This window comes from Acanthaster planci, linkage group LG07, assembly GCF_054643075.1.
Source record: "Acanthaster planci isolate LZ-2023a linkage group LG07, COTS_SCS, whole genome shotgun sequence".
In the NCBI taxonomy this organism is placed as follows: domain Eukaryota; kingdom Metazoa; phylum Echinodermata; class Asteroidea; order Valvatida; family Acanthasteridae; genus Acanthaster; species Acanthaster planci.
This window is the reverse complement of record NC_141783.1, coordinates 21,023,445-21,049,829: the sequence shown is the minus strand read 5'-3', so window position 1 is coordinate 21,049,829 and position 26,385 is coordinate 21,023,445. Positions and strand designations below refer to the sequence as shown.

General features: G+C 38.9%; 2 protein-coding genes across 7 annotated transcripts in view; one reads left to right on the top strand and one right to left on the bottom strand.

Annotated features, from left to right (window-relative positions):
* The window catches only part of LOC110988836 (myosin-I heavy chain-like), an 80,572-nt gene extending 62,954 nt beyond the window's left edge, over positions 1 to 17,618 (top strand). For 3 of the 4 annotated variants that reach the window (XM_022252722.2, XM_087139072.1, XM_022252720.2), the window contains 11 exons: positions 55 to 254; positions 461 to 524; positions 990 to 1,098; positions 1,398 to 1,497; positions 2,203 to 2,309; positions 2,718 to 2,812; positions 3,947 to 4,135; positions 5,248 to 5,347; positions 6,052 to 6,151; positions 13,625 to 13,758; positions 14,272 to 17,618. In XM_022252722.2, the coding sequence (XP_022108414.2) occupies positions 55 to 254; positions 461 to 524; positions 990 to 1,098; positions 1,398 to 1,497; positions 2,203 to 2,309; positions 2,718 to 2,812; positions 3,947 to 4,135; positions 5,248 to 5,347; positions 6,052 to 6,151; positions 13,625 to 13,758; positions 14,272 to 14,304 (1,231 nt within the window). In that variant the 3' untranslated portion in view covers positions 14,305 to 17,618. Of the gene's footprint in view, positions 1 to 54; positions 255 to 460; positions 525 to 989; positions 1,099 to 1,397; positions 1,498 to 2,202; positions 2,314 to 2,717; positions 2,813 to 3,946; positions 4,136 to 5,247; positions 5,348 to 6,051; positions 6,152 to 13,624; positions 13,759 to 14,271 lie in introns of all 4 variants that reach the window. The other variant, XM_022252721.2, reaches the window with a different exon arrangement.
* On the bottom strand, positions 17,246 to 26,317 carry LOC110988839 (uncharacterized). Of its 3 annotated transcripts, none has more exons than XM_022252730.2 (9): positions 26,161 to 26,317; positions 24,045 to 24,636; positions 23,461 to 23,602; positions 23,192 to 23,221; positions 22,095 to 22,195; positions 21,711 to 21,781; positions 21,363 to 21,462; positions 20,992 to 21,040; positions 17,246 to 19,014 (listed from the first exon to the last, which is right to left on the bottom strand). In XM_022252730.2, exons 1-9 carry the CDS (start codon positions 26,201 to 26,203, stop codon positions 18,862 to 18,864), a joined length of 1,281 nt encoding a protein of 426 aa, XP_022108422.2. In that variant the 5' UTR covers positions 26,204 to 26,317; the 3' UTR covers positions 17,246 to 18,861. The 3 variants fall into 3 exon arrangements, with proteins under 3 accessions (XP_022108422.2, XP_022108420.2, XP_022108421.2); XM_022252728.2 differs by having other exon boundaries at positions 26,134 to 26,285; XM_022252729.2 differs by having other exon boundaries at positions 26,140 to 26,267.
* Between the last annotated feature and the right edge of the window lie 68 nt (positions 26,318 to 26,385).

The following is a 26,385-nucleotide window of genomic DNA, read 5'->3' as shown; positions in this document are numbered from 1 at the left end:
GTACTTGACAAGACACTTTTCACTAAAATGTATAATTATTGTTTTATTCTTAAGTGTCTTTCAAGCAGAGCCTGACAACGAGGACATGTTTACAATCAAACATTTTGCCGGTGATGTCACGTACACTGCTAACGACTTCTTAGAAGCAAACCATGATGTCATTAATGATGATGTGATCAGCATCTTTCAGAAACACTCTTGTAACTTTGGCTTTGCTGGCTACCTGTTTGCTCCGGAGCTGAAGGCATTACAAGGTAACTAATACCCATGATGCATTGCAGCCTCCTTTAACATTTTAACAGTAAACAGCGAGTACATTTATACTCATAACCCCTGCAAGTATACGCATATAATATTCAATGTGATCTAATGGTGGGGCTGGCAACTTTTTTGCTGGTTGGTGTTTTTGTCGACAGTATTGTGACATTTTCTGTTATTCTTTCCACGTTCTGTTCTACAGGCACATCACCAAAAGGTTTCATGTTCCGAATCTCCCCAAGTCCACCTCCCTCTGAAAATTCAGGGTACGCATTAACTTCATTGTCTTGGGAAGACAGTCTGAAAGAAGCATAGTCTCTCCAGTTCAGAAACTAAGTATAGTCTGAGTGTACAGCTAAGGAAGAATTGTCTTTTTATTAATTTCTCAAACAATAAAGTTTGTAGAGTTTCTTGTGTTGACAAAATGTAACTGTTTTAAAGATGTCCCATTTCTGTAAGATGTAATTATGATTACTTCTCATACGAACATGCCAAGTGTAATCAAGACAGAGGATCCTTTGTCACTGTGTCCAGTATACATTTTATGGATATCAGTACAAGCAAAAATGTTTAACTGATAAAGGGAACTTGTTTGATTTCCTCATTATAAAATCTTGTTCTTTAAAATTTTGGAAGATGATTTTTTAATTACAGTCTGCTGGAAGAATCATTGTCAAAAATCCTTGCCTTGCTAGTTAACTTGATTAACTGTCGGGTTTCTTTTTTCTCAGGAAAAGTGAGGAACTGGCTTCAAGCTTATCTCAAGATTTTCACGTCCGACTTGAGAGTCTGATGAAGACCCTCCACCAAGCAAATCCTCACTTTGTTAGATGTATTAGGGTAAGTGTCTTCCCTCACCCAAAGAGGAGAAAAGAAACTAGTTCACAGGTTAACCATGAATTAACTGATTGGTGATTTTAAAATGGATTTCAAAGAGAGCTTTAGGTACATGCCTTATGTTTTCATTTTCATTGCAACATTGTGGCTTTATGTTTTCCCAATTATATATGAATGGCTTTTTGCGTGATAGTAAACATGTATGATGCCAGCAAATGGAAAACAGGCACAAATGAAATAAAAATACAAAATTCACTAAAGGGGTGAGAGAAAATCGAAAACATTCTTATGATCTTCTTTAGTCCAATGAGAGAGAGGAAGCCAACTGCTTTGACAGTGAGGCAGTCAGGAGACAAGTCCGACATCTGCAGCTGCCGGAGACGGTACAACTCATGGCAGGAGGTGAGAAATGAATGAATCTCCCCCCTCCCTTCCTCCTTCCCCGCACTCGGACCTCTGAAACAAGAACAGTTCCAGAACCAAGTTTACTTGGCAGGGGGTGGCTGAAAAAGTTTTGAATCCTTTATGTAACCTTATGTGGCTTTTCTGAGGGGTGAGGCTACATTGTAGGGCTTTCACACATTTATGGAAAGAAGAGAAGTGATATAGACTTATGAATCATCTCTCTTTCATTTCTTTTCCTTTTTTTTTGGGGGGGCGGCATGTTTCGTTTGTGGCCCTTTCCATGAATCCACCCTTTCCTTTTCATTTTGAAGCTTCCTTTCCCCAAAATTCGATCAGCATTTTTTGAGCGGGGTTCTTCTGAGCATTGTCAAGATTGTATGTTTATTGATTTGGAATCCTGTATAACAAAATGATGTTTTTCAAATCTCACATATTTTTTAATTACTTTTAATACTTGAAATGGTTTTTATTGAGTATCAGGGGAAAATACAGATTTAGACTACAAAAGTTTAAGTGTAACTTTTTGCTTTTAAAAATCGCACATGATATTCTTCCTATTCTGCAGACACTATTCCCCCAAAAAAGTGTTTTTTGATTTTTATTCAGTTCTGTCCCGAACTGACATTTTTCTCAACTGCGGAATAGGCTGATTATTGGCTAATATCTTCTGGTGATCCTTTTTTGTGTATATTATCTCTTCAGGTTACCCTCATCAGATTAGATTTCCACTGTTTGTTAGGCATTACCGTTTTTTAGTGAGGCATAGAAAACTGAAAGGATTAATGGAGAAAGCACAGGAGGACTGCAAAGTAAGTTATACTATACTAAGGCCAGTATTGCTTTATTATTGGATTACAAATATGTCAACTTTGACAAAAACAATTTTGGGAGGGAAGGGAAACTTGAATTATCTTCTCGTGAACTGGATTTTTAAGATTTGGGAAAAACTGTTTCCCTTGATGCAGAATTTGGATTGAAATTTTTAAAAATAAAATAAAGAAAAGAATATTTTATCCTCTGTCCCTGGAGTTAGTCTTGATATTCAATCATATCAAAACAAACTTTTTCTTAAAACCAGCCACATTTCGTGCCGTGTTCTTTATGCAATAAATAAAAAAATGTGTTTTCTTAAATTGGATCTAGTTGAGAGTGCACTCATAGAGCCCACATTTGACAGGAAACCTTTTAACCAATGTGTGTGATTTGACTATTTTCAGGTAGTTCTAGACTGCTTTCTCCAGGCTATGGACCAGAGTAAACTACCTTATATTAGCACAAGATGGGCGCTTGGAACTAGACATGTCTTTCTGAGGTACAGAGAAACTGAGTTCTTTCCTGTAGTTATGGCCTCTTCACATCTTCTCTAATAGAGCACAGTGTAATGAAACTGTTCCGGCATTCACATTTTGTTTTACCAGATTTTAACCTTTGTATCAAATTTCAGTGCTAATTTATAACCTTTTAATGATCTTTACTATTTTATGCTAATGCATTTGCATATTCATGACCACAGAAATGATGTCATTTTAGGCTTAAACATGCCTGTAAACCTAACTCCTTAGGGTATGTGAAAAAGAAAAATTATGAAAATTGGCTTATTGAGGGCTTGCGTTGATTAACCTTTCCTGGGCTACTGTGATCAACGGACTCTTCAGTTTTTGATATTTCATACATAATTTATAGTGCTGGAATAATTCAAAGTAGAATCCATTGTTTGCAGTTATCTAAAAAGTAGCTGATCAGATTTTTTTTTTTGGAAAAGTATACTAGGTTTAAAGATGGTGATGGGATTAAACACTATATGAAATTATTCTTTCTGGCAAGCTGTCATGTTAAAGAAAGCTTTAAAAGAAGGCTATTTCCAGCAATATGTCTGAAGGCGGAGCGGGTTAGCATAGCGGTTCTTTCCTCGCTTTGCACCAATGAGGCCCGGGTTCGAGTCCCGGCTTGGCCCAGGCTTTAAGTGCAATTGGTTTCCAGTCCATACTCGCTCTCGCAGGTTTTCTCCTGGTACTCCGGTTTCCTCCTACCTCTAAAATTGGACCTTCTTCCTAACTCTGTAATGTGATGCTGATTAATAAAGTGTATGAATAAACGTACAGTTATTGGCACAAATAGCCTGAGTTGCTGAAAGCGCCATTAAAACAAAACAACAACAACATGTCTGAAGGCATATTTTTGGGAAATCACCATAAGAAGCATGTGCATTGACATACAAGCATGCGGGGTTACTGTAATTTGTTGGTTCATTGCATGACATTGCTTTTCTCAGATTGAACAGTACTCATTGAGCTCAAACTTGAGCAGGTTTGTTTTGGGGCACCGTTGAGATTTTCAGTAATTTGTTGCCACAAAGGAACTTAATGCACAGAGAGCAAATGATGGACTCTACATGTACCCATGAAACACTGTTTGACACCCAATTCTTTTTGTCTTGTTGTGACAGTGAGGAGGCTTGGCAATGCCTTGAGTATCTCCGTGACAGCAGACAGCTTAAGGCAGCAACCTTAATCCAATCATTGGTCCGACGATGGCTCTGCATGAAACATTGGCCAACGCTGAAGTCGGTGCTGCAGGCCAAGCTGATAAACAGCAAATGCATTGAGTGCTTGGACACCGAGCCCATCTATGAAGGGTAAAGTAGAAATCATGGCTTAGGAAGTATGTGTGCTAAGCAGAAATAACAACCAAGGATCACTTGAAGCATTGTAGACTAATGCGGGCAATTCACAAAAGTTTGCCTCCAAGAGTTTGCAACGCGTTGGCCAGTCCTGATGTGCAAAATATGTCATCCAATGTGCGTTTGGAAAGAGTCAACAGATTTTGTGTGTTGTGATTGGTCAACACATTTCAAACGCTTGGAGGCACACCATTGTGAATCCCTCGTATTCTGCAACCAGAATTGGATGTCATCGCTACGTTAGTTCCATGCCTGAAGGCGGTTTTTGTGTAAATTTCTCTGAGAGTCAGCAATGTGAAATTAACCCATATTCGTAAATACCTTAGACAGTTTCCTATTCGACAATGTACAACATGATGTGTATTAACATTTGATAATGCCCGCTACATAAGAAATGCACTAGCACCTGCATACAAAACAGTTTAATCGATCCCTATTGGTCAAGAGTGTGTGTGCGCTGCAGCACGCAGAACTTGCCATGCATGCACCAAGTCCGTATAAGGAGATTCTTCTGGACTACTTGCACAAGAAATACACCATAAAATGGATGGGGGTCTTTAGGAAACTGAAAGTGAAATTCTTGAACCAAATTCTTGGAAATTTATTGTATAATTATTCACTTCTGTTAACTCTCTGACGAAAATGGTAATTATTAATTAAAATAAATACATATATGTGCTTGGTCGGCTGTAACTAACGTCTAAGACTGGCTCTAGAGAATGAATGCTGATAAGCATCCATTCTCCTGAGCTGGTCTTAAACACCTGTCAAGCACATATTTATTCCCTTATTAAATCGTAAACTTTTCTTTCACAACTTGGAAATTTGGGGTGTGCTTGAAAATAAGGTGTTATTTTAAGAGGCACAGGGATACTTATATCCAGTTGAGGATCCTTAGTTTTAGGGGTGTCTTTGGAAGTTTGAAAGTACATCAGCTTTTGGGGGGTTCCTTTTAGCAGAAGAATTTTAATCTTTACAAATAACCTGACCTTTTCAAATTTCACTCCAGGAAAATCTCACTTTTCAGTGAGGCTTCTATTAACTTGTCTATACTTTGTGTTTCGCAGAATTCAGTCCCCACCATCATCTGTTGGGAAAACGTCCGAACCTGACAGATGTGAAGCTGGTATAGTGGAGCAGACATGTAATGCTTATGGCCTGGATGTGGTATGTCTAGTCAACCACCAAATACTACTTACAAACACCGCAAAACAGTGCAGCTTTTCTCTTGAGAAGTAATTCAACAGGAATGTCTGGAGGTTTTTAAAATGTCTTCTTTATTCACTGTGTGGTTACAATTCTTGATATACAAAGGACACATTTCAAATTCATAGTTGGAATAGTTAAACCTTTATGTTATCAGCTTGTTTCTGGATTACCTATAACTTATTTCCACAAAGTCTGTACAGTAAGTTTGAACAAAACTAGTATTTTGGATGATCTGTTGCTAATGTACCAGCATATCTATATTTGTGTATGTGAGGGATGAAAGAGCCTTAGATTCCAATACACAGGTATCAAGTCTAAAACTTTACACACCACAGCTGTTATTATCTCAGGCATTATTTCAGTTAGTAACCTTATCTTATTTATTATTTTTAACAAGGGTACTCTGATTCAGTTCAATGATGAACTGCTTTCCAGTTGACCCCTAAAAAATAACAACTACATGGAATAGAAAGATAGACATAAAAGAAATTACATTACAGAAAAGTAAAAACATAAAGATGAAAAACAGTTTGTAAATAGAGTAGAAATACTTCTATGCATGCTTAAGACTAGAAGAACAAATTACAATTCTACTATTTAAAATCAAACATTTTATTCCTAAATTTCTGCATTTCAGCCTTTTTTTTTCTTTCTGGTAACAGAACCACCCTCCGCCTATCCCAAAGAGTCGACCATACACCGTGTCTGGAGGAATCAAAGTGGACTTCCCACAGACACGAATCATGAAATGTAACTTCCCAGGTTAGTTGCTTTTATCTATGAACTTTGACCCACTATGTATTAATGGACACTAAAAAATTAACAACCTTGTGATTTGCAGAGAGGTTTTTTTAGATATTCATTCCTCATTTGTCAATTTTTGTTTACGGCTTTGAACATAGTACAACCTTTTAAGATGTCAACCTTATCACCCATATCTAATGCCTCATCATTTAGGATTTTGACAGAGGAGTTTATAGACAGATGCTATACATGGCATAGTGATACCCCACCTGGCTGTTGTTCAGGGGGGGGGCAAATTCATGGCTTATCAATAATCTTCCAAATGCTACCAAATTTGCAGCAGACACAATACAGCTAATTTGTATAATTAACCATTCCATGACATTATTAGAGTAACGCTCATTGTATGTATGAGTTCAGTAATAACAGTATGCTATGTTACAAATATATCATCATCTACACTTGTTTTAAGTTAATTTGCTGGTTAATTCCTCAATCTACTATGACTTCCAGAGAACTACAGTTCATGGTTGGCAACCACGAATCAGGCACGCATCCCTCTTTCACAAAAGCCAATTTCTCTTTTCTTTAATTCAAACTCCTTGTGCATTTCTTGTGCAACAAAAGCCTAACTCATCATTCCTTGAGCGTGGGACTTTGGAGCATTCCTTGGGCTAACTCCTTCCTTGAACAATTAAATGAGATAAGTTGTGAAATCATCGACTGAATAGAGTCGTGACTTGGGGTCCCACTGGTAGGCTAGGAAAGCCACACACTGAGTAAGATTTGAACCAAGGCTCCATAGTAAACCCATTTCAGGACATTGACTTATGTTCCACTTGCTCAAAACATAAATGATGTCACTGTCTCTGCTGTAATAGCCAATGAAATCATTCTTTTTTATCTAGAACTGGCTTACAGGCTGTGTGTTTTTCATACCATGTTCCACTCAGAAAAAGACAGGTTGAACAAATACTTTATTTGTAATCACATTTAAGGTATTACAATTCGTTATTCAAATTCATAGTTTGTTAATTTTTGTGAAAGAAATTGCATTTGGGAATAACCTGAAATGTGCTAGTCTCATGCTCATTGTTAGAGATTTAGCACCACTGGACTGGTACCAGACATGTTTCTCACTGCATTATCTTGTGTATAACGGAGACCTAGGATCCAGATGACAGATTTGTGTCCTCAAGTCAGTAAGGCCATTTGTCATTTCTACCTCTACTAACAAGATTTCTCGGGCTATAATTACTGAGTTCAGCAGATCACATTGACCACATTTTGTGTCATTTTTAGCCATAAAACAATATTGTATAAAAAAGACAAGATACATTGGCAAATTTTAAAAACACAACAAATTCTGACACGTAAGGGTCATTTGGACAATATGCCTACGATATTTTTTATATTAACTTTATAGTTTGACGTGCTCCAAGGTTCTGCTACAGAAGTGAATGCAACAGAGCTTGTCATACCATGGTAATAGATTACCATTTCTGATTAGTCAAGAATCGATCAGATGATATGTCAGAAACATGCATGAACAAGATCACAAGAACATGAGCGTTGTTTGCTATGGTACGAGTGATATACATGTACCCTACTGGGTACATTAGCTTGACCTTTGCTACAGTTGAAAGTGTCATTTCCACTGTATTGTATTGGTCAGTGTTGTAATAGAGACCATTACAAGACCAGTCACAAGACCAGACACAAGACCAGACACAAGACCAGACTCAAGACCAGTCACATGACCAGACACAAGACCAGTCACAAGACCAGACACAAGACCAGACACAAGACCAGACACAAGACCAGACACAAGACCAGACACAGACCAGACACAAGACCAGACACAAGACCAGACACAAGACCAGACAAGACCAGACACAAGACCAGTTACAAGACCAGACACAAGACCAGTCACAAGACCAGACACAAGACCAGACACAAGACCAGACACAAGACCAGACACAAGACCAGTCACAAGACCAGACACAAGACCAGACACAAGACCAGTCACAAGACCAGTCACAAGACCAGTCACAAGACCAGACACAAGACCAGACACAAGACCATTCACAAGTAATGGGTGAATAATGACAAAGGAATGCTTTTGTTGCAGTTCGCATGAATAGCTTGTGACTTGAATTCGGACTGGAGGGCTTGTGGTGGTTCTTTTTGGTCTTGTGAAGGCCTTAAGTAGTCTCAACTACAGCACTGGTATTGATGTGAACTTGGGTGTGACATTTTACAGCTGTGTTGGTTTGTGTACATGAGATGTGCTGTGGGGAACAGTGAAGCTACGACCACCACTTTTGTTTACATCATACGTTAATGTTTTTAACTGGGCCAATTTCACCCTTATTGAGTGGAATGCCAGTAGATTACAGCAAGTTGTTGTTTTAAGAAGAGGTACGGATCCCTACACAGCAGGCAACAGTTGAATAGTGCACAGGGGTAGCATTTCAACACCTGATAAATGATCAACCTCTGGGGATTTGCCAAACAGTGTTTGTGTACAAAACCTGGAAAACAAGATGTGTGTTCTTTCTCATTCATTGTGGGGACCCTACACATGTAGTAAAGACAGATTCATTTGGGGAACAAATATTTTCCCTTCAACTCGGTCCAAAATTTCCCAACTAAACAAAGCTCCCCCACTACCTGGCCAGCAAGGCATCTTTACTGTTGTGCATTATTTTGCCTGATAATTCGGAGTGGGATGTTGTTTCCTGGTCGTGGTCTCTTCTTACAACAGAACGCTTCCAGGAATGCTTTCCTGAATCTCTCACTGCCAACATTGAAGATGATGGGATTAATGGACGAGTTGATTAGTATCAGTAAAGCAATTGCGCAACTGGCAGTATCGGCATAGTTAATCCACACTTCACCTGTCATGAAATCAGGATGTGTACGCTGTACTACAAAAAGAACCAAATCTATTGCTGTGGGGAGATAGCAGCCAAAAAAGATAACTCCATTTACAACTAGAGTCAAGGTCACCTGCTTTTGTCTCCTGCTCACTTGTGCGGTTTCAGAAGTAACTGGTGATGGTTTTCGAATTGCTTTTATGATCAGCACATACAGGACAAAATTAACGAGTAATACCAAACAAAGTACAGAAACCAATGGTAGCTGCTGTAATTTCCGATTCTTCAACAGACCCGTCAGAGAGTCATACTGATCTCCAATTGGCCCTATCTGACAAACATATATCCAAGTAGATTGTCTTTGAACCAAGGTTGCAATGCCAAATGCGATTGGAATAAGCCACGCCACTGTTGCCAACATTACTGCTCGTTTCTTGGTCTGAATTTGGTTATATTTAAATGGATGACAAATAGCTATGTACCTCTCAACAGTGATTAGGGTACAGAAACTTTTACCAAGATCCAGTGACATGTCAAGCACCATCACGGACACCAAAAAGAATGAAAAGTATGCATCACTAAAATTCCCATAGTCTGACCTGTAGCGTGTGTGTATAATCTCATGTTGATCAGGTACAAACCCGTTGATTAATATAATTGTGTCTGCCACTGCTAGATTTGCGAGATAAAAGTTTGCAGTGTTGCGCAAGTCACGTACTCGAAAAAGGGTGAAAAAATAGGCCAGATTAGCTAGTAGGCCAAATGCCTTAATGAAGGGGACCATGTATTTAAAGACAACTATATCTATGGTTGAATATTCAAGAAGTCGGACGTCCTCTTCTGTTATATAGGCAACGAATTGGGAATGATGGAAATACTTCATCTCTGTGCTACCTCCTGCATGGACAGCAGCATCAGATGAAATGGTTGCTTGGTCTTCATTACTTTGTATGAGAAGAAGTGATGGATCATTGGATAAGACATACGCATTAGCCCCACACTCTGCAGACTGATTCTGTACAAGGCATGTCAACATGGTACACATGATTAAATCAAGTTGATATGTAGTCATAGAGGCATTCCCATACACAAATGCCTCAAAAATATCCAAATCGCCAAACATCTCAATCTTGTTGAACTCCTCAAGTTTTTATTCAAAACGTATATCTAATTTGTTTTACTTTTTCTAGCTGGCAACTGAGCTGATTGTATTTTTCCTCTGTCAAAGTATTCCACTTTCAAATATCAGGATTTTTCAGATTTACTTAACTTGAAATTCAAAATTGTTCTGCTCTGATGCCAATAGATGTTGTGTTTCAATGCATATCTAAGTTGCCATTGTGGAGTTGTTGGTACATGCAATTTGGAGACGGTCCCGGCTGGTTCCCTGAGTGATTTTACATTTGTGAACCAACCAGTCAACATTCGTTGATTTGGGCTTCAAATCAGCAACTGTAGGCCTGAGCATAAAATTGATGTTAGAGAAATCATGTCAAATTGATCAGTAGCCCAAGTAAGGATCAGTTGGATCATTAAGATCACATGCTCCCCCAGCATATGCCCATGGTTCCTTTCCTCCCTGAAATCTGTGAGTCATCTCCATTGAAGTGATCTCTTTGAAATGAGCATTTTAGGAGCAGCACATTTTCTTGCAGTGCCCCCTTGAAAAAAATATGTGCACCTCAGGTTGCCCCGCGGACATTTAGCTTTAGTTACGCCACTGACTTACACAACAATCATCAAAGGAACAGAACTTCAGAATAGAAAAATATGAAACATGTCAGCATTTTTTGCATGAAATCAATATAATTTTGAGACTCAGTACTTGGAATGACATCACAGATTTGCTTATGATTATGGAAATAGTCACGAGTGTAAAAACCAAAAGGCTTTTTAAAACATGCACTAACATAGCAAAATGGAAAGTGAAACTAAAACTTTCAAACATTGTGGTTAAATAATTGTTTTCATGGACCCTTTAAACCCACCAGTGGCACTTTATTGGCAAAGACACGACATAGGTGTTAAACAAAAGAATATATTTCCCTCATATATACTTTATGTGGAGACTTTTCTTTTGTTCACTGGCTATTGAGACTAAACCCGGAGATTTCAATCCATTGCTGTTTTTAATCAAAGGGAATGTTGAGTTTTCCATAAACAAACAAGTAGCCAACTCCAGTGTGAAACAGACTTCAGAAAACTGGCTTTGGGAATCTGACTTGGCTATGTCCTGCTTACCGGTCAAGTATGGTAAGCTTAACTCAATTTATTATCCACTGGTTTACACGACTATTTTTAAACATAAATTTTGCACTTACCCTTCAGTGTGTGTGGTTTTCTTTGAAGTGAAGAGACAATGATGGAAAATAGAAAATAGTGTCGTTCACTCTTGAAAGTGATAGAAGACAGAGCTGGTATTAAGTGTGACCAAAAATGTCTCTGTCTGATCGTCTTTGTGATTCTGCTGCCAAGTGTTGTTGTTCACAATGTTCCGGTTGTAAGATATTCTCTCGTGCAAAGAAAAGCTTAGATCTTCTTAGAGACAGGACTGCAAAATGGCCACTCGGAGTCACAGTTGAAGAAATGAAAGGTGCAGTACTAGCCCCAACAGATTATTTGTAAACTTGGAAGAGAAATCTCTCTCAAGTGTCGGCAAGATGAGACTCAGTTAGTAGTCAGACACCAACAAGTTTACCGTAGACACCCTTGGAAAATTAAGTACTGAACTCTTGGGTGGACTGTCAGCTGATTGGTCAGCTTTTAGTGAAGGTGATTGTGATTGGGCCAAGCAAATTATGGTTTATGAGCAAGACTGTCAATCAACTTGTGATCATAATGCATTAACACATAATTCTGTATGTGAAAGTGAAACAAGACTTGCTTTTCTTCTTTTTTCTTCCTGTTTTAAAAAGTTTAAGTTTGTCAATGCACATACGAGTAAGGATTATTGTTTGCGATTATTAAGGAAGAAACTTCTTAGACAAGACATCATCTTTTTTATAAGCAAAACAGTTGTCAAGTTTGACTTTAAAACTAGAAATGTGGCCAAGGAAAAACGTGTTGGGGAGAATTTGAATAATTAATATAAAACACCCTCAACGAATTGTCATGCTTTCTCAATTGTTGATTGGAATTGTTCAGTTTCCTTCTTTGAACAAGTTTCACTGTGAATTCTTCAAAGTGTCATATATCAGACAAAAACTGAAACCTCAGGGTGGATTCTGGGATATTTCTTGACACGATAAAACTTCCTTATTGGAAATTGTATACTTCCATGTATTCAGTGCAGTCAATTTGTTAAACTTATGTAGTTCAGCTAAGGCATGTAATTTATAAAGATATTATTATTACATGTAAAGTTGGACTTTTAAGGCCTCACATTTTTTAATAGTTTTGGCATATCACAATATATTTTGAACATTTCTGGTTTCAATAGAGGCAGATTTTAGTGACAAAATTGAATGAATTCGAGAAATTGGGAAGGCAGACTTGTAGATTGAGGTTTTGTCACTGTTACTACTTTTTAACAACTTTTTTCAGTTCCAGAGATTTAAACCCTCAACTGTGGTCGGATTTGAGGCCTTTCTTTTTTTCCATTCTGTAACATATGATTACCATATCTAAAGAACCGAAAATTGCACTGTCTCCAACTTCTGAGACTGGGTCAAGGGAAGGGAGCATCTAGTTCACTTCCTCGTTGGTGGATGCTGATTTTCAACTGAATCTGCACAGAACTTGCTGCACTGATCAGGGGTGTGATTTCCAAGGATTTTCCTAATTAAATAATTATCATAATTGGTTTATGTGACTTCAGTTTAAATGCAAATTTTGTACTCACCGTTAAAATGTTATTTATGGAGACAAAGGTGAAAAACGGCCAGTCAGTTAAAGGAAACAGGCAATGGAGATGGTGTCAAACTTCCAGTTGGACTAAAAATGTGTGTGCCACACTTCTCCTGAAGTCTCATGCTCCTTGTCTTTTTCTTCAAGTTCATGAAATTTTAGCAAACTTTTTCTGCCAAATGAAACCTCCTCTAAAACTCACAACTGCCAGACAGGCGTTTGAAGATTCTTTGCAAGTTTAGAAGATGGATTTCTGTCATGTTTGTGCAAGAGGAAACTGAGTTATTTGTCAAGAGGACAGGTGTATATAGTGAATATTGCCAACCAGTTTACCACAAATGTTCTTGTAAGACTAAGGCCAAGTCTGAAATGGGCTTCCAGAGCTATGGCTAGGTCTATTGTCTGTGTGTCTGTGTATTTCCAATGGAGTTACTGAATAGATGTGGATCTTGCACTTCAACTTGCTTTCAACTGAAAATTGCACTGTGTCTAACGTTCACTTCCTGGTTCTTGTATGTGTGCAATGCAAACAATTGTAACTAATTTTCGACTCAATGTGCACAAAACCTGTAGCGTGTCGGACTGGTATTCGTATCTACCCAAGTGTGGATGCAGCAGGCACAGTGTAAAAACATCTGTGACAGTGTCTGCATTTTATCACCAATTGTAGTTGGGTACATAATCTATTGTCGTTGATCGTAATTGTTGTTGATTCTCTGCATATCATTCTAACAAACTTGACAATTCTTGTTCTCGTTGCACCTAGATACATGTTCAGAGCCATTGCTTGTGGCCGGGGAACCAGTTCTAGTCACTGGCGTCTCAGCGACCAAGGGTTTGTTGGTAGTGGAACACAATAGCTGTACCCTGCATGTTCCATATCAATTCACACAAGTCAAGGTTGGTATTTGTCTCAGTTTAACCCTGAAAGAGCCATCTTTTTTTTGGGGGGGAGGGATTGGTTCAGAACATGTCTCGTACCCAGAATTTTTACAGCATTCAGTGTAGGTACATCTATGAATTTGCAATTCAATCAGACTGGGGGTGCTATCATGGACATTGTGACATTGTAGTCACCCAGAAGTAGGCATTGTGCCGTACATGTATGCGTTTTTCAACCCCATACCCCTTTTGTACATTCGGCATGGTCTCTTCCTTGTTTTCAAGGTTTTTAAGGGATGTCACAAAAAATCTGAGGGGCTAACAGAGCTTGGTCTTTTTATTCAGGATCGTTGGGGTTCCACCTTTGATCAACTTTCAATTATTCCGATAAACCGATACACCCCTCTTGTGTATTCTTAGCATTGATTGACTGCATATTGTTGGAACAGATGAGCTTTCTCTTTCAGTTCCTCTTAAATCTAAGTTTCAGCTGAGACACGACGTTTATCTTACGGGTTTTTTCCTCCTTAGACAAATGGTCTGACAGTCGGCACCAAGATATGATGAAACCCTTCCAGTATCGCTGACCTTTTATTACTGTTGCTGGACCAACTAAAAACAGGGTCTGACCGGGAGTGGAAGTGCTGGACAACACCGATACTTACAGCTTTATGTCCTAATTGTGATTAAATGCAAAAAAAGGGTCATGGACCCAAGTCATGTTGTAAAATTGAGGTTGATTATTCCCTTACAAATGTTTCCAAATAAACATTCAACACAAATCACACAAATGTTCAAGATTGGTCAAGTAATCCTCCAGTCCAAAGCAGAATGTATGCAGGGGAAAGAGCAGTGTCCACTCTCATTGTTAAATCCTGAAATCAGACTTGGGAGGGTTCAACTGATCGTTAGCCATGACTTCTAAACAACTCTTGTACATTATACTACAAAATGCCAAAGTCATGTTATTTAACAACCCCCAGTACAATGGATACATCAGAATGTTTCAGTTTATGTGCTGTAGTAATCTCAGAACAAGAGCTTGGTGAAGGCTCTGCAAGGATTTGTAAGCAGTGTAATGCATTTTTGACCATTGATCAATTTTGATCCAAACTAAACTGTTGTATTATCGCAACAAATGAGCTTGCCACCGACAACCAGTGCCATGTTTTGGCTGAGACAATAATTTCTTTTACCAATCTGGTAAGAGACAGGTATTGTGTTTTAGTACTGCATTTCTTGTAAAAATACTTGAAGCTATCAAACCAAATGAATGTAATTTAATGTGGGTGAAATGACTTCAAATCCAACAGTGCATGCTTTCAACTTAATTTTTTTTTGGGTCTGTTCATAAGGTAAACTTGCCAGTATGGTTTTTATTATTTTTGTGACCTACTTTGAAATCGATCAGAAAATTCAGAATGACTTTTACATTTTTTTTTTGCTGAAAGTCGGGATGTAGTGTAAAACATTGCATCTCAGAAAGATATTTCACTGAGGAAGAGGGAAAAAATATCAACTAGGAGCAAAAGAGGATTGACAGAGGTGGATGTGACCCAAGCTATCCTTGTTTGTAGGACACCTATTATTGTAACATTAGAGAACTGGACCTTCTTGAACTGTCAAACTGGTAAAATGTTTACTTGTCACCATTATCCTCCATAAAATGATTTTAAAAAATTGTGCCAGTGTAAGAAAGAAGGAACATAGACTCCTGAGGCTTGAAGGTTAATTTTGGAGTGATACTTAAGCTATTAGGAGTTTAAAATTTGACCTAAACATACAATTTGACGTGTCCTAATTACAAGGATTTCCATTATCTTGCTTAAACACATGGCCCTGTACATACTGATATGTGTGGACAAGGGCAATGGTTATTGATTTGTAGAGAGTTGAAATAATGCCCCCAGCTTAGCATTTTAGCATGCATGTCAAGTGGGCATATGGTATGCATGTTATTGTACATTCATTTAGTAGTAAGTTACCCACAGTGCTCAGCACTTCCTTTATTTTGTGACTGTCAGAAGTGCCGTTGGGTAAGGTAGTGGTTACAACTTACGAGCAAGTTTATGTTTGATGACTCAAAATTTCATGAGTATTAATTGGTTCTGTGCCTTCGTGGTAACTGTTATTTGAATCTTACTTTGGACAAGTTTATGCAAATAACAGTTTTGGTGAAATTGTTCAGGAAACATGCTGCAGAAATACAGGCAAGGTTTCAAGTGGGAAATAAAATCATGACACCTTAAAACTGGTTTTCCAGATTGTTATACTCCCACAGTACATCTAAATCTCATGAAAGCAGTAAAGTTACTGGTGAGTGCAATTAGACAGAGCACCTGCTTCTGATCAACAATGGCAGCATCTCAAACAGGCCTGGAAGATGAGGCTGGAAGATGAGCCTAGAAGATGAGCCTGGAAGATGAGCCTGGAAGATGAGCCTGGAAGATGAGCCTGGAAGATGAGCCTGGAAGATGAGCCTGGAAGATGAGCCTGGAAGATAAGCCTGGAAGATGAGGCTGGAAGATGAGCCTGGAAGATGAGCCTGGAAGATAAGCGTGGAATATGAGCCTGGAATATGAGCCTGGAAGATGAGCCTGGAAGATGAGCCTGGAAGATGAGCCTGGAAGATGAGCCTAGAAGATGAGCCTAGAAGATGAGCCTGGAAGATGAGCCTAGAAGATGAGCCTGGAAGATAAGCCTGGAAGATGAGCCTGGAAGATGAGCCTGGAAGATGAGCCTGGAAGATAAGCCTGGAAGATGAGGCTGGAATATGAGCCTGGAATATGAGCCTGGAAGATGAGTCTGGAAGATGAGCCTGGAAGATGAGCCTGGAAGATAAGCCTGGAAGATGAGGCTGGAAGATGAGCCCGGAATATGAGCCTGGAAGATAAGCCTGGAAGATGAGCCTGGAAGATGAGCCTGGAAGATAAGCCTGGAAGATGAGCCTGGAAGATGAGGCTGGAAGATGAGCCTAGAAGATGAGCCTGGAAGATAAGCGTGGAATATGAGCCTGGAAGATGAGCCTGGAAGATGAGCCTGGAAGATGAGTCTGGAAGATGAGTCTGGAAGATGAGTCTGGAAGATGAGCCTGGAAGATGAGCCTGGAAGATGAGCCTGGAAGATGAGCCTGGAAGATGAGCCTGGAAGATGAGCCTGGAAGATGAGCCTGGAAGATGAGCCTGGAAGATGAGCCTGGAAGATGAGCCTGGAAGATGAGCCTGGAAGATGAGCCTGGAAGATGAGCCTGGAAGATGAGCCTGGAAGATGAGCCTGGAAGATGAGCCTAGAAGATGAGCCTGGAAGATGAGCCTGGAAGATGAGCCTGGAAGATGAGCCTGGAAGATAAGGGCCTTATTGTTTTCAAAAGCTGTTTGCAAATTATGGCCCAAAACCAAATGAATTCTCACAGTGGATAAATTCTTCAGTCAAAATTCTTGAAAGGAAATTAAATTCATTCTCTTTACATGCAATTTCAGGCGAACACAAAGCCATCACTGCAGTATTTTGCATATCATCTCAAAGTATTAATTTTCATGCTTTCAGTTGGTTGAAACTTTGTCAAATATATTTACATGTTGTACACACTGTATTTTTTGTCTAGAAATTTGACCCTGCATATTAATACATATCTACTGCTGTTTAGATTAATGCTGTTAGAAATAAACTCTTCTATTGACTAGACAGTGAGATTATTGCAAATCAACATGCTGTATCTAATTACAAAAAATTGTAATGCTAGCAGAAGCTTTCTGCAGGGTTTTGTTATCGTTATTAATTTCTTGGGTCAAACATTTATTTTGTCTGTAAATAGCAACTCCAGTATTTATATGTTAACACAAGCATACACAGAATAAAAACAACCATTTTTATATCTATGTGAGGAGAATTGTCATTGATTTGAAATTATTACAAACAAGACTGAGTTGTCTGTCCACAAACATAGTTACAGCACAGATAATTTTCATTAGAAATGATTTTTACACATTGTATTAAAACAAGTTTCCTTTAAAATAAATAAATCTTTTCAGTTAATTCTTTCAATTGATGACAATTGAATTTGTCACTTTAAAAAAAGGAAGCGTCTCAAAGAAAGACATTCAAGCTGTCATTCATTCCTCTCTCTTTTCTCTTATCTTCCCAATACCATTCGAATTACCTGTGGGTGGAGGGGTTGTGCTGACCACAAGAATGCCCCTTTAAACCAGCGTCAGCTCTCCTGATAGGCTACTACTTGCACATTACATCATGGAACTGTTTGATATGTACACTAACTTTAATTATCCATCAAGGAAGGCAGTTGGGGGTGTAAGAAAATCACATTTGTTTCTGTGCCAACATGAGCAATACTGACACAACTGAAACACGGCAGACATGTTTTCCTTCTAATGCTGATATTGTATCTCTGTGAGAAGCAAAACCAAGACTGATCCAAAGAGACCCTTTTGAAATGATTACGTTCTGGCATTGATCAGGTTATTGCAATGACATTTTCTTCTGTTTGTATAGGTTTTGTGACCATGACCTTACCGCCAGAAATCAACAGCCTTTTGCATGTCCAGGGGACACTAGAATCCAACCATGAACCAAGTTTCACCCAAATCAAAAAAGTTCTGGGACACTTACGCCTGTCCAGGGAACCAGTTGAACTGCCCCATATGTAAAATATTTCTCTGCCACTCCGTGCTGAGATAATTTCACAATAACCAGCCCCAGGTGCAGGACATTTAAGACAAGATTTACTGTACATAACTGTATGATACTTGTCACCGGAACACATCATCATTTAAAATACTCCGAGGTGCAGCAATGAAGAGAAATCTACAATAACTGGTCTACAATGGCTATGTTCATCTCATACTCCACCTTGTGTGTGTGTATAAAGCAAAATGATGAACATGGCAATTTGATCACTGATCCCAGTGCTATTACTCTACATTGCCAGATCGTGTACACAGGTCTCTGAAACTCACTGATAATTGTAGCCAGTTGATTCTTCAGCATTAAGTGGGTGTGTTAACATGGATGGCTGAACACAAATTAGAGAAGTACATCCTTTTAATGGAATTCACTGGTGGGGGTATTTCAAGGTTTTGCCCCATAGCCACTTGCAGACACGCTCTATAATCTCCTGAAGGCTTGGAGTACCTGGCTCTGCATTGTCATACCAACCTCCGATTCCAGCTGTTCTAGCTCCATCATGCAAGCTTCTCTCCTTGCTCTGATCTGATTAAGTATTGCCTCCTTCTCCTTGATGTAGGCACGAAGGCCAAACTGTCAAGAAGACAATCATTGTTGACTTTTGCCAATTGCTGGACTTGGAAGATTAACCACTTGCTGCTGGGCCACCCCATTTCGAGCACCATGGGTGTATACAAAATGGGACAAGAGTTGGTCCGTGTAACAAAAGACTGACTCGGAACAAAAGACCTGCTGCTTGGAATTGCCATCATTTTTCGGCTGGCATTTTTCGAAGGTAATCCTTCACTGTTTTTAAACAGTATACCACTGTTTTAGGCATAGCGCACCCGCGGATTAGCACCGCGGACAAAAGTGCTCCAGGGCCCCATTGATGAATGACACAGAAAAGATGCCACTCGCATTCACTGGGGACAAAGGAAATTATGCAACACCTCAAAAATTCTGGGCTCTCGTTACAGGGTGGCAGACCTAACTAAAATACTCAGGAGTCAATGAAGGTTACCTGCCAGCTTAGAGTAGCCACCAAGCAGTCAGTCGTGTGGGTGTAAACACCCATTAAATGAAATGATGAATTTTTGAAAAATTAGGAAAGTGAAAATCTTGAAAATCTCCCGTATGTGTGCACTGCATTTTTAAAAGCACCTAGCAGCAAGTGGTTAAAGTCATAATGTGGAAGATCTAGAGACTTAATTGGTTGATGAAAAGAAAGTATTCAACACATAGGTATTAGCATAAACAGTGCCTACAAACAAAGTAGACATTCCATTATTAACCTATTCCATTATTAACCTGTATTTGAACATGTGCAAATAGTATTATTCCACAATGAATTTGTCCTGGGTGCAGTGTTATCTTCTGCTAAAAATACCAACCTTGTTAAGCGACAAGATAACACAACCAGAGTCTTTGGTAAAGTTCAATTTTTACAATGCTGACCTTTGATGCTGTTTGTACAAAATTTATGCAACATTTCTCAATGCGTTGTCGCTTTTTTGAAATTCAAAAGACTTTGTCGTGGAGCAATATTCTCTAAAATGTCACCCAAAGTCATCTGAGAGCTCCACACATGCTCAACCTTTACAGACTTCTTGGTTGATGAAAACATTGGTAAGCTCTCACAGCGTATTCATCAAACCTCTTAATCAAAACAAACCATGAAATTGATCTAAATAGAGAGCAGGGAAAAACAACTGTAGTTTTATTGTCACTGAATTTGAATAACAAAAACTGCCTCAGTAAGGGCATATAATAAATATATTGTACACCCTCAATGAGGCAATTTTTATAAGACATGCTCTCTTCAGAAAGTGTTATTTGCTTGGAATCCCTGATAATGATTCAGGTTGTATCATTTGTATTGTCCAATGCATGTTTTAACTGGGAAACACATGATTTCGTGTAGCTTAACCACATGCTGCTGGGTGGTTTGAAAATTGCAGTGCACGCATACGGGTGAATTTCAAGATTTTCAGTTTCCAAAAATCTTCAAAAATTCATCATTTCAATTAATGGGCATTTACACCCACATGAATTACTGCCTGGTGGCCACTGTAGCCTGACAGACAAAATCTATTGACGCCCGGCCCAAGCATTTCAGCCAGGCCTGTAGTCTTGTAAAAAGAGCCCAGGTTGTGCAGTGTTATATAACTTTCTTTTGTTCACGAACCTGGCACAGTGGGCTGCTGACCTCTTTTCAATAGGGGCCAGATTAGCATGCAGCGGTACTGAGTGGCTCATCGCTGTGGTGGTGGAGCGCTTTTGTCCCTGGTTGTAATCTGCTCACTCTGAATGCCTCAAACCGTGGTATACTGTTTCAAAACAAGGCTGGATTATCTCCACTATTGAGAGTGAAAAAATGTTAGCAATTCCCAGCAGCTCAGTCTTTTGTGCCGAGCACGGTCTTTTGTTACAAGGCCCAGCTCTTTTGTCCCGGTTTCGGGCTCCCGGCTTCGTGTATAAAGCCTATGTGCTGGAAAACGGGGCCCCAGCAGCAAGTGGTTAAGGGGGGAAAGCTGGATAAGAGAAGTAGTTCACTCTCAAGACACTTACCAAATCTGGCTGTTCTTCTGGTTTGTCCTTTTGAAAATGGCTCTCAATTCTGTGAATGGTGAGAATTTCAACATTACCAAATCCCATCTACTAGCTGAAACCGTTACAAAAACCGTTAAAAATTGAACTATCAAATTGATTTCAAAGAATATGGTTTAAAGGAAATCATGTTCAAGTTCTAAAGGAAACAAAATCAACAATGAACAGAAACCAGTTAAACATAAATGAAATTAGCATTCTTGAAGCAAAGCCTTTTAAAAGGCTCTTAAGTAGATCATTTGAAGTTCTTAATCCAAGAAAATGACTGAATGATTATCACCCATTTTCCTGTGCTTGTCAAACAATGCCATTCTATAACTTCTAGAACTTACTGGTAACACTTGACAAGGGTGTCTTTGACTGTCCACTGAAGCTTGCTGATATCAGCTTGATATTGCACCATGACGTTACTGCTGTCTGCATTGCCGATTCCTGGAGAACAGAAAAGAAGAAACGTGTAACTTTCATTGCTCCTTGAAACCTGTTGAAACTTAAAATGAGATAACAAATTCAGAAAGTAAGAAGCAGTTCTTCTTGGCTTGGCTAAGCCTGAACTCCAAACTCAGTTTTGCCAGAAACCGATAAAAGCCACAAATATACTGTACTCCTATGGCACACATTTCATACTTTAGTACTGAAAAAATCATAAAATACCGTTTAAAAAAGGCCATTTCTCTCACCATGTAGTAGATTCTCCAAATCTTCAATTTCTTTCCTGATAATTTCTTCTGTTCTATTTACTGAGTACTTCCTAGTAATAAACCAAGGAAGACAGACATTTTTGTATTACATGAAATATTAATAGGTCCAAAATGATAATTTATACAAACAAAATATGGGGTAATATCTGTTACAAAGTTGATTTTTAAGGTGCATTCAGGAAAGTGGGATCTTCCTGCCTTCATAATTTGCATCAGATTTATAAAAGACATCCATCTTTTAAGTATGTTTTGATATATACAAAACCTGTTGACAAATCTGACTTTTTTTTTTCATGTTCTAAAAGTTCTAAAAGGGGCAGGGCCAAGGATAGGGGTGCAGTCACTTGGGGAAGGTTGACTTACTCTTCATCATGTAACAAGCTACCATCAGCAGCATAGATACCCCGCCTTGTTCGTGTCTGGCTCCTTGACTCATATGTTGGTTCTGGTGGAATGTGCTTCTCCTTTAATATTGGAAACATGCATGGTGAGCACTCTGTCACAGTTCATTTAAGTCACTGGTGTCACTGCAACATGCTTTATGTTTGGTTCAACAGCAAGAATGTTTGTGACCTGTCACCATCAAAGGAGCTTAAGGTCAGACTTTGAAGAACTGAGACATGTTCTTTTCTGGATTATGCAGGAAAAGAGCTTTCCAATTTGAAGGTTGGGGTACTGGAGTTCTGCACAGGAAACGTATCAATTTCACACGGAAGTTGTAAAAAGTAGTTTTTGAGAAAATGGCATTTAAAAATGCCCTGTTGTTGAAGTGACAGAAGCATCACCTAGTGAAATAAGATCATCAGTTTTAATAAGGAAAAACAGGGGAAAAAAACAGGGACAACTAATAGAATGACGTTCATCTGGAACCAAACAACTGACTACCTCTTGAAAATCTGGCTTTGTCACACTGTAGACTGTGCACTGTGTAATGGTAAGGTTCAACTTTGAGCTTATTCTATTGTGACAGGTCACATGTCTGTACTGGAAATGTGGAGTAGAAATAAAGTTGACCTCTAGACTTCACATTAGTTATCAACCACAAGATGTGCCCTGTGAAAAAGCCACAGACAGGAACTTGTCAAATCACAGAATGACTTAAGTGTCCAATAGGAAATCCAGTTTGTTCCAGTCGGGAATGCTTGCAAAGTTGGGAACAGACAAACCCAGCTGGAAACACATCATTTCAAGCCATGTCCCAATGACATGACTACCGCTGATAATAATGCATGCATCAAACGGAAGCCAATAACTGATGGCTTCATCCATCTCCTATTGACACATGTGCTACAGCCAGCCACAGCCATTGAGTTGGACAGAGCCTTTTTCTCATCAGAACTAGACCATCTCCAAATATATTCTTAAAAAGACCAGAGCATTTCTAATTTTGTAACACTGTCTAACTCATCTAACTGTGTCAATCTGTGTTGTGATACAAACTGGAAATAGGAATGACTTACCACGTTATAATGGAACAATTTCTTTGGATCCTGGGGGGAAATCAGATCACCAATTACAATCATTAAACCTCAAAGAAATTAACCTTTTAAACTGGAGATGTGATTATAGTTATTTTATTCCCACAAAAGAAGCTACATTTTTCAGACATTACTTCTGAATCAAAATTAAAAATAAATCCATTGATGTAACAAATATTCCGAATTGGCAAAAGGTCTCTACGATAAACAAGAACAACATCCAATATATTGAGGCAAAAAGAGAGACTTACAAAGGGTTTTGGAGGAGGTGGGATGACTGTATGGGGCAAGACATCCTCTGAATGCTGGATGGGAGGCACAATAGGTAAATCATCAAGTTGTTGGCAGAGGGATGGAAGAAAGATGAGACAAGAAGATGCGTCTACACCACACCTGTCAGATGTAAATGCCAGAAGATCAGGTCAATCTAATGGTCAACTTGTAGGTTTCTTGCAAAGACCCAGGAAAGTTTCATGAAATTATGGTACACCAACAAAAATACACATAGTAATAATTATGGCACCTTCTTTGGTTGAATCCAACTGATTCAACTAATCCAACACATGTAATCTGTAGGGGCCCATTTATAAAGACAAACATTTATGGAAGGCATATCAGGAAATCAACATGGCTTGAGAAATTTTACATTTTACAAGGTGGATGTCTTAGTACATAAATTACTGACTTTGCACAGTAACAATTGCACCTTACTAAATCATCTTTCCTGAACCCAGGAAGTAACTCTCTTTGAACTACTCAAAATGAAGCAGGGTTCAAGTTTAATGTATTGCAGTGTGGAAGTTAGGGATCAAATAATCTCATGAAAGTCTTTTACCAGTCCACAGGAACATCTTCTGTAAGCCAAGGCCTGAGTTGGGCAATGCCTTCAGGAATTGTTCGTTCAGTCTTTTCGGGTTTGTCTTTCCTTCTTTCTTTCCATCGTTTGATTTCTACATCTTCAGATTCACACACAGCTTTTTTGGTATTTTCAGCACCTTGTTTTCCACTTGAGTCTGGTATAGATCTCTGCTGATTAGTTTCCAATGTGAGAAACTGTTTTGGGACAGGTCTGTTACCAATGGCAGAACCTGGCCTGTGCCGGTTACCCCTCTCCCGCTGGGGTACATGGGCAGAATTTGGCCTCTGACGATCCAGGACTCCGCCTTTAGGGAGAATGGCGTCATCTTTCACATTGCTGGAGGAAGAGGATGGAACAAGACGAGCCTTGGCACTTTGAATCTTCCGGACGTGAGGACTTACAGCTCGAGGGGGTTTCTTGTGGCTAGGTGGGGTAGGTTCAAAGAGTAGCTGTGCTGTACCCAGGCCAGCTACATGTGTTAACGGTGCTGATGATGCCTGGTGTTTGCAAGGGCATTTCTCCTGTTGACCTACTTGCTTACCCAATGGAGGTCTTTGTAGCAAGGAAACTAGAAACGAATAAAGGTTAAAAATGCAGAAAAAATAAACCTTTCAAACTCTGGGTCATGCAGATCAACCTGTCTCACCCAGCATCTCTGTTGGGCATTATCTTACCATATGCACACTTACACCAATCGCCTTCTCTTTCTAATTCAAAGTTGTGGAAGATTTGTCCAAAACAGGGAAGTAAAGCTGTAGATTTTATGGAGAATTGATCAATTGGTGAGAAGGATTACAATTGGGTGATCATGCAAATCTGTCAATTGTACCCAAAATCTCTACTATAGATCAGCAAGCACATACCTCACAGTTATCACTTATGCTCATAAAGCAGAGCATTGACTTGCTCTACAAATTTGCTGTGCTGTGGAAAACTTGATATTTTGTACAGATTTTATATGGCTATTTGCATATCTGCATCTGGGAAAAATTTCCATATATGGATGCTGCTTGACACCCTATGTACAAGCCTTATGAGACTGGTCTGAAAATCTTAAGTGTTTTTACAAGAACACCTAAATATTTTTCCTGCTAAATTTTCTTTTTAGGTCATGTTATTGCTTCCAGATCATAATAGGTAACTGTAAGGAAAATCAGTGGTATGTATAGAATTCTTTCCCTGCATCTACATGTACATTGTAAAACGATGCGTCAACAAACTTCGAAGCTGATGCGCCAAAGAAAGCACAATCAGTAAATGAACGTAAACAATGCAACGTGTGTGTACATTGTATATGCGTCAGATACTTTTATAATGAATGACAGAAAACAGGCTATGCCTAGGCCCAGGTCTATTGTTATTGGCAAATGTTGTTCTTGCACTTTGCAACTTCCAGATTGCACAATTCAGAATTTGTTCCATCACAGGCTATTTTTACTATCTACAAAAGTGCAAATGATTTCAAGAGACATCAAAGCTTCCCTGAGAGGAGAGCAATGAGTGAGCACTTGAGTCATGTAATACTTGGGTCTGTGTTTAATATGAAAGGATGCAACTTTCTGCGATATTTGAGGACTAACTCTGTCAGTCTGTGACCTTTCGCAGTGACTTTTGGCAGTGAAAAATCTTTTAGCCTACATTAAGACAAGTAATGGTTGTAAAAAGATATTCCCAAATTCCATTTTGAGGAATTGTGTAAGGGTGTGAACTGCATGAACTTACTTAAGTTAATAGTAGAGCCTACTTGGACAAGTTGGAGAAGCTTGAGAAATATAGCATTACATAGAAATTTGTCATCAACAGCTGGGCCAGCCCAACTGCAGCACTAAAGTTGGGACTGCCCCAACTATAGTTGGGCTAGACGCTGTAGGCTAGTTGGGGTATAACAGAAAACAGGCATGACATGACAGTACAGGCCTCACAAACCTGACAAATGCCATGCAGCATATGCAGTGTGTCCGGAAACTGGGCACACAATATACTCCCTGCAAAAAGCTTTTTTCTTTGACAAAAATACACTTTTGTTTCATTGATACGGTTATTAATATACACTGTAAAATAATACCATTACTTCCGGCATCCTGTTTGATACCTTCGACTGCTTTCACCACAACATCCGTTGCTGTAGACGCCATGACATCGTTGCTTAGGCGGCCATGTTTTATCAAAATCCACCGCCTTTGGCAATGATATTAAATAATAAGAAATTTAAGATTGATGAAAGATTGATGTAAGACCATTATAGAATATTTAAAAAGTAAATAAAATTATTTTAATGAAAACAGTAATTTCTGTGTTTTACAAAATTAAGTTGACA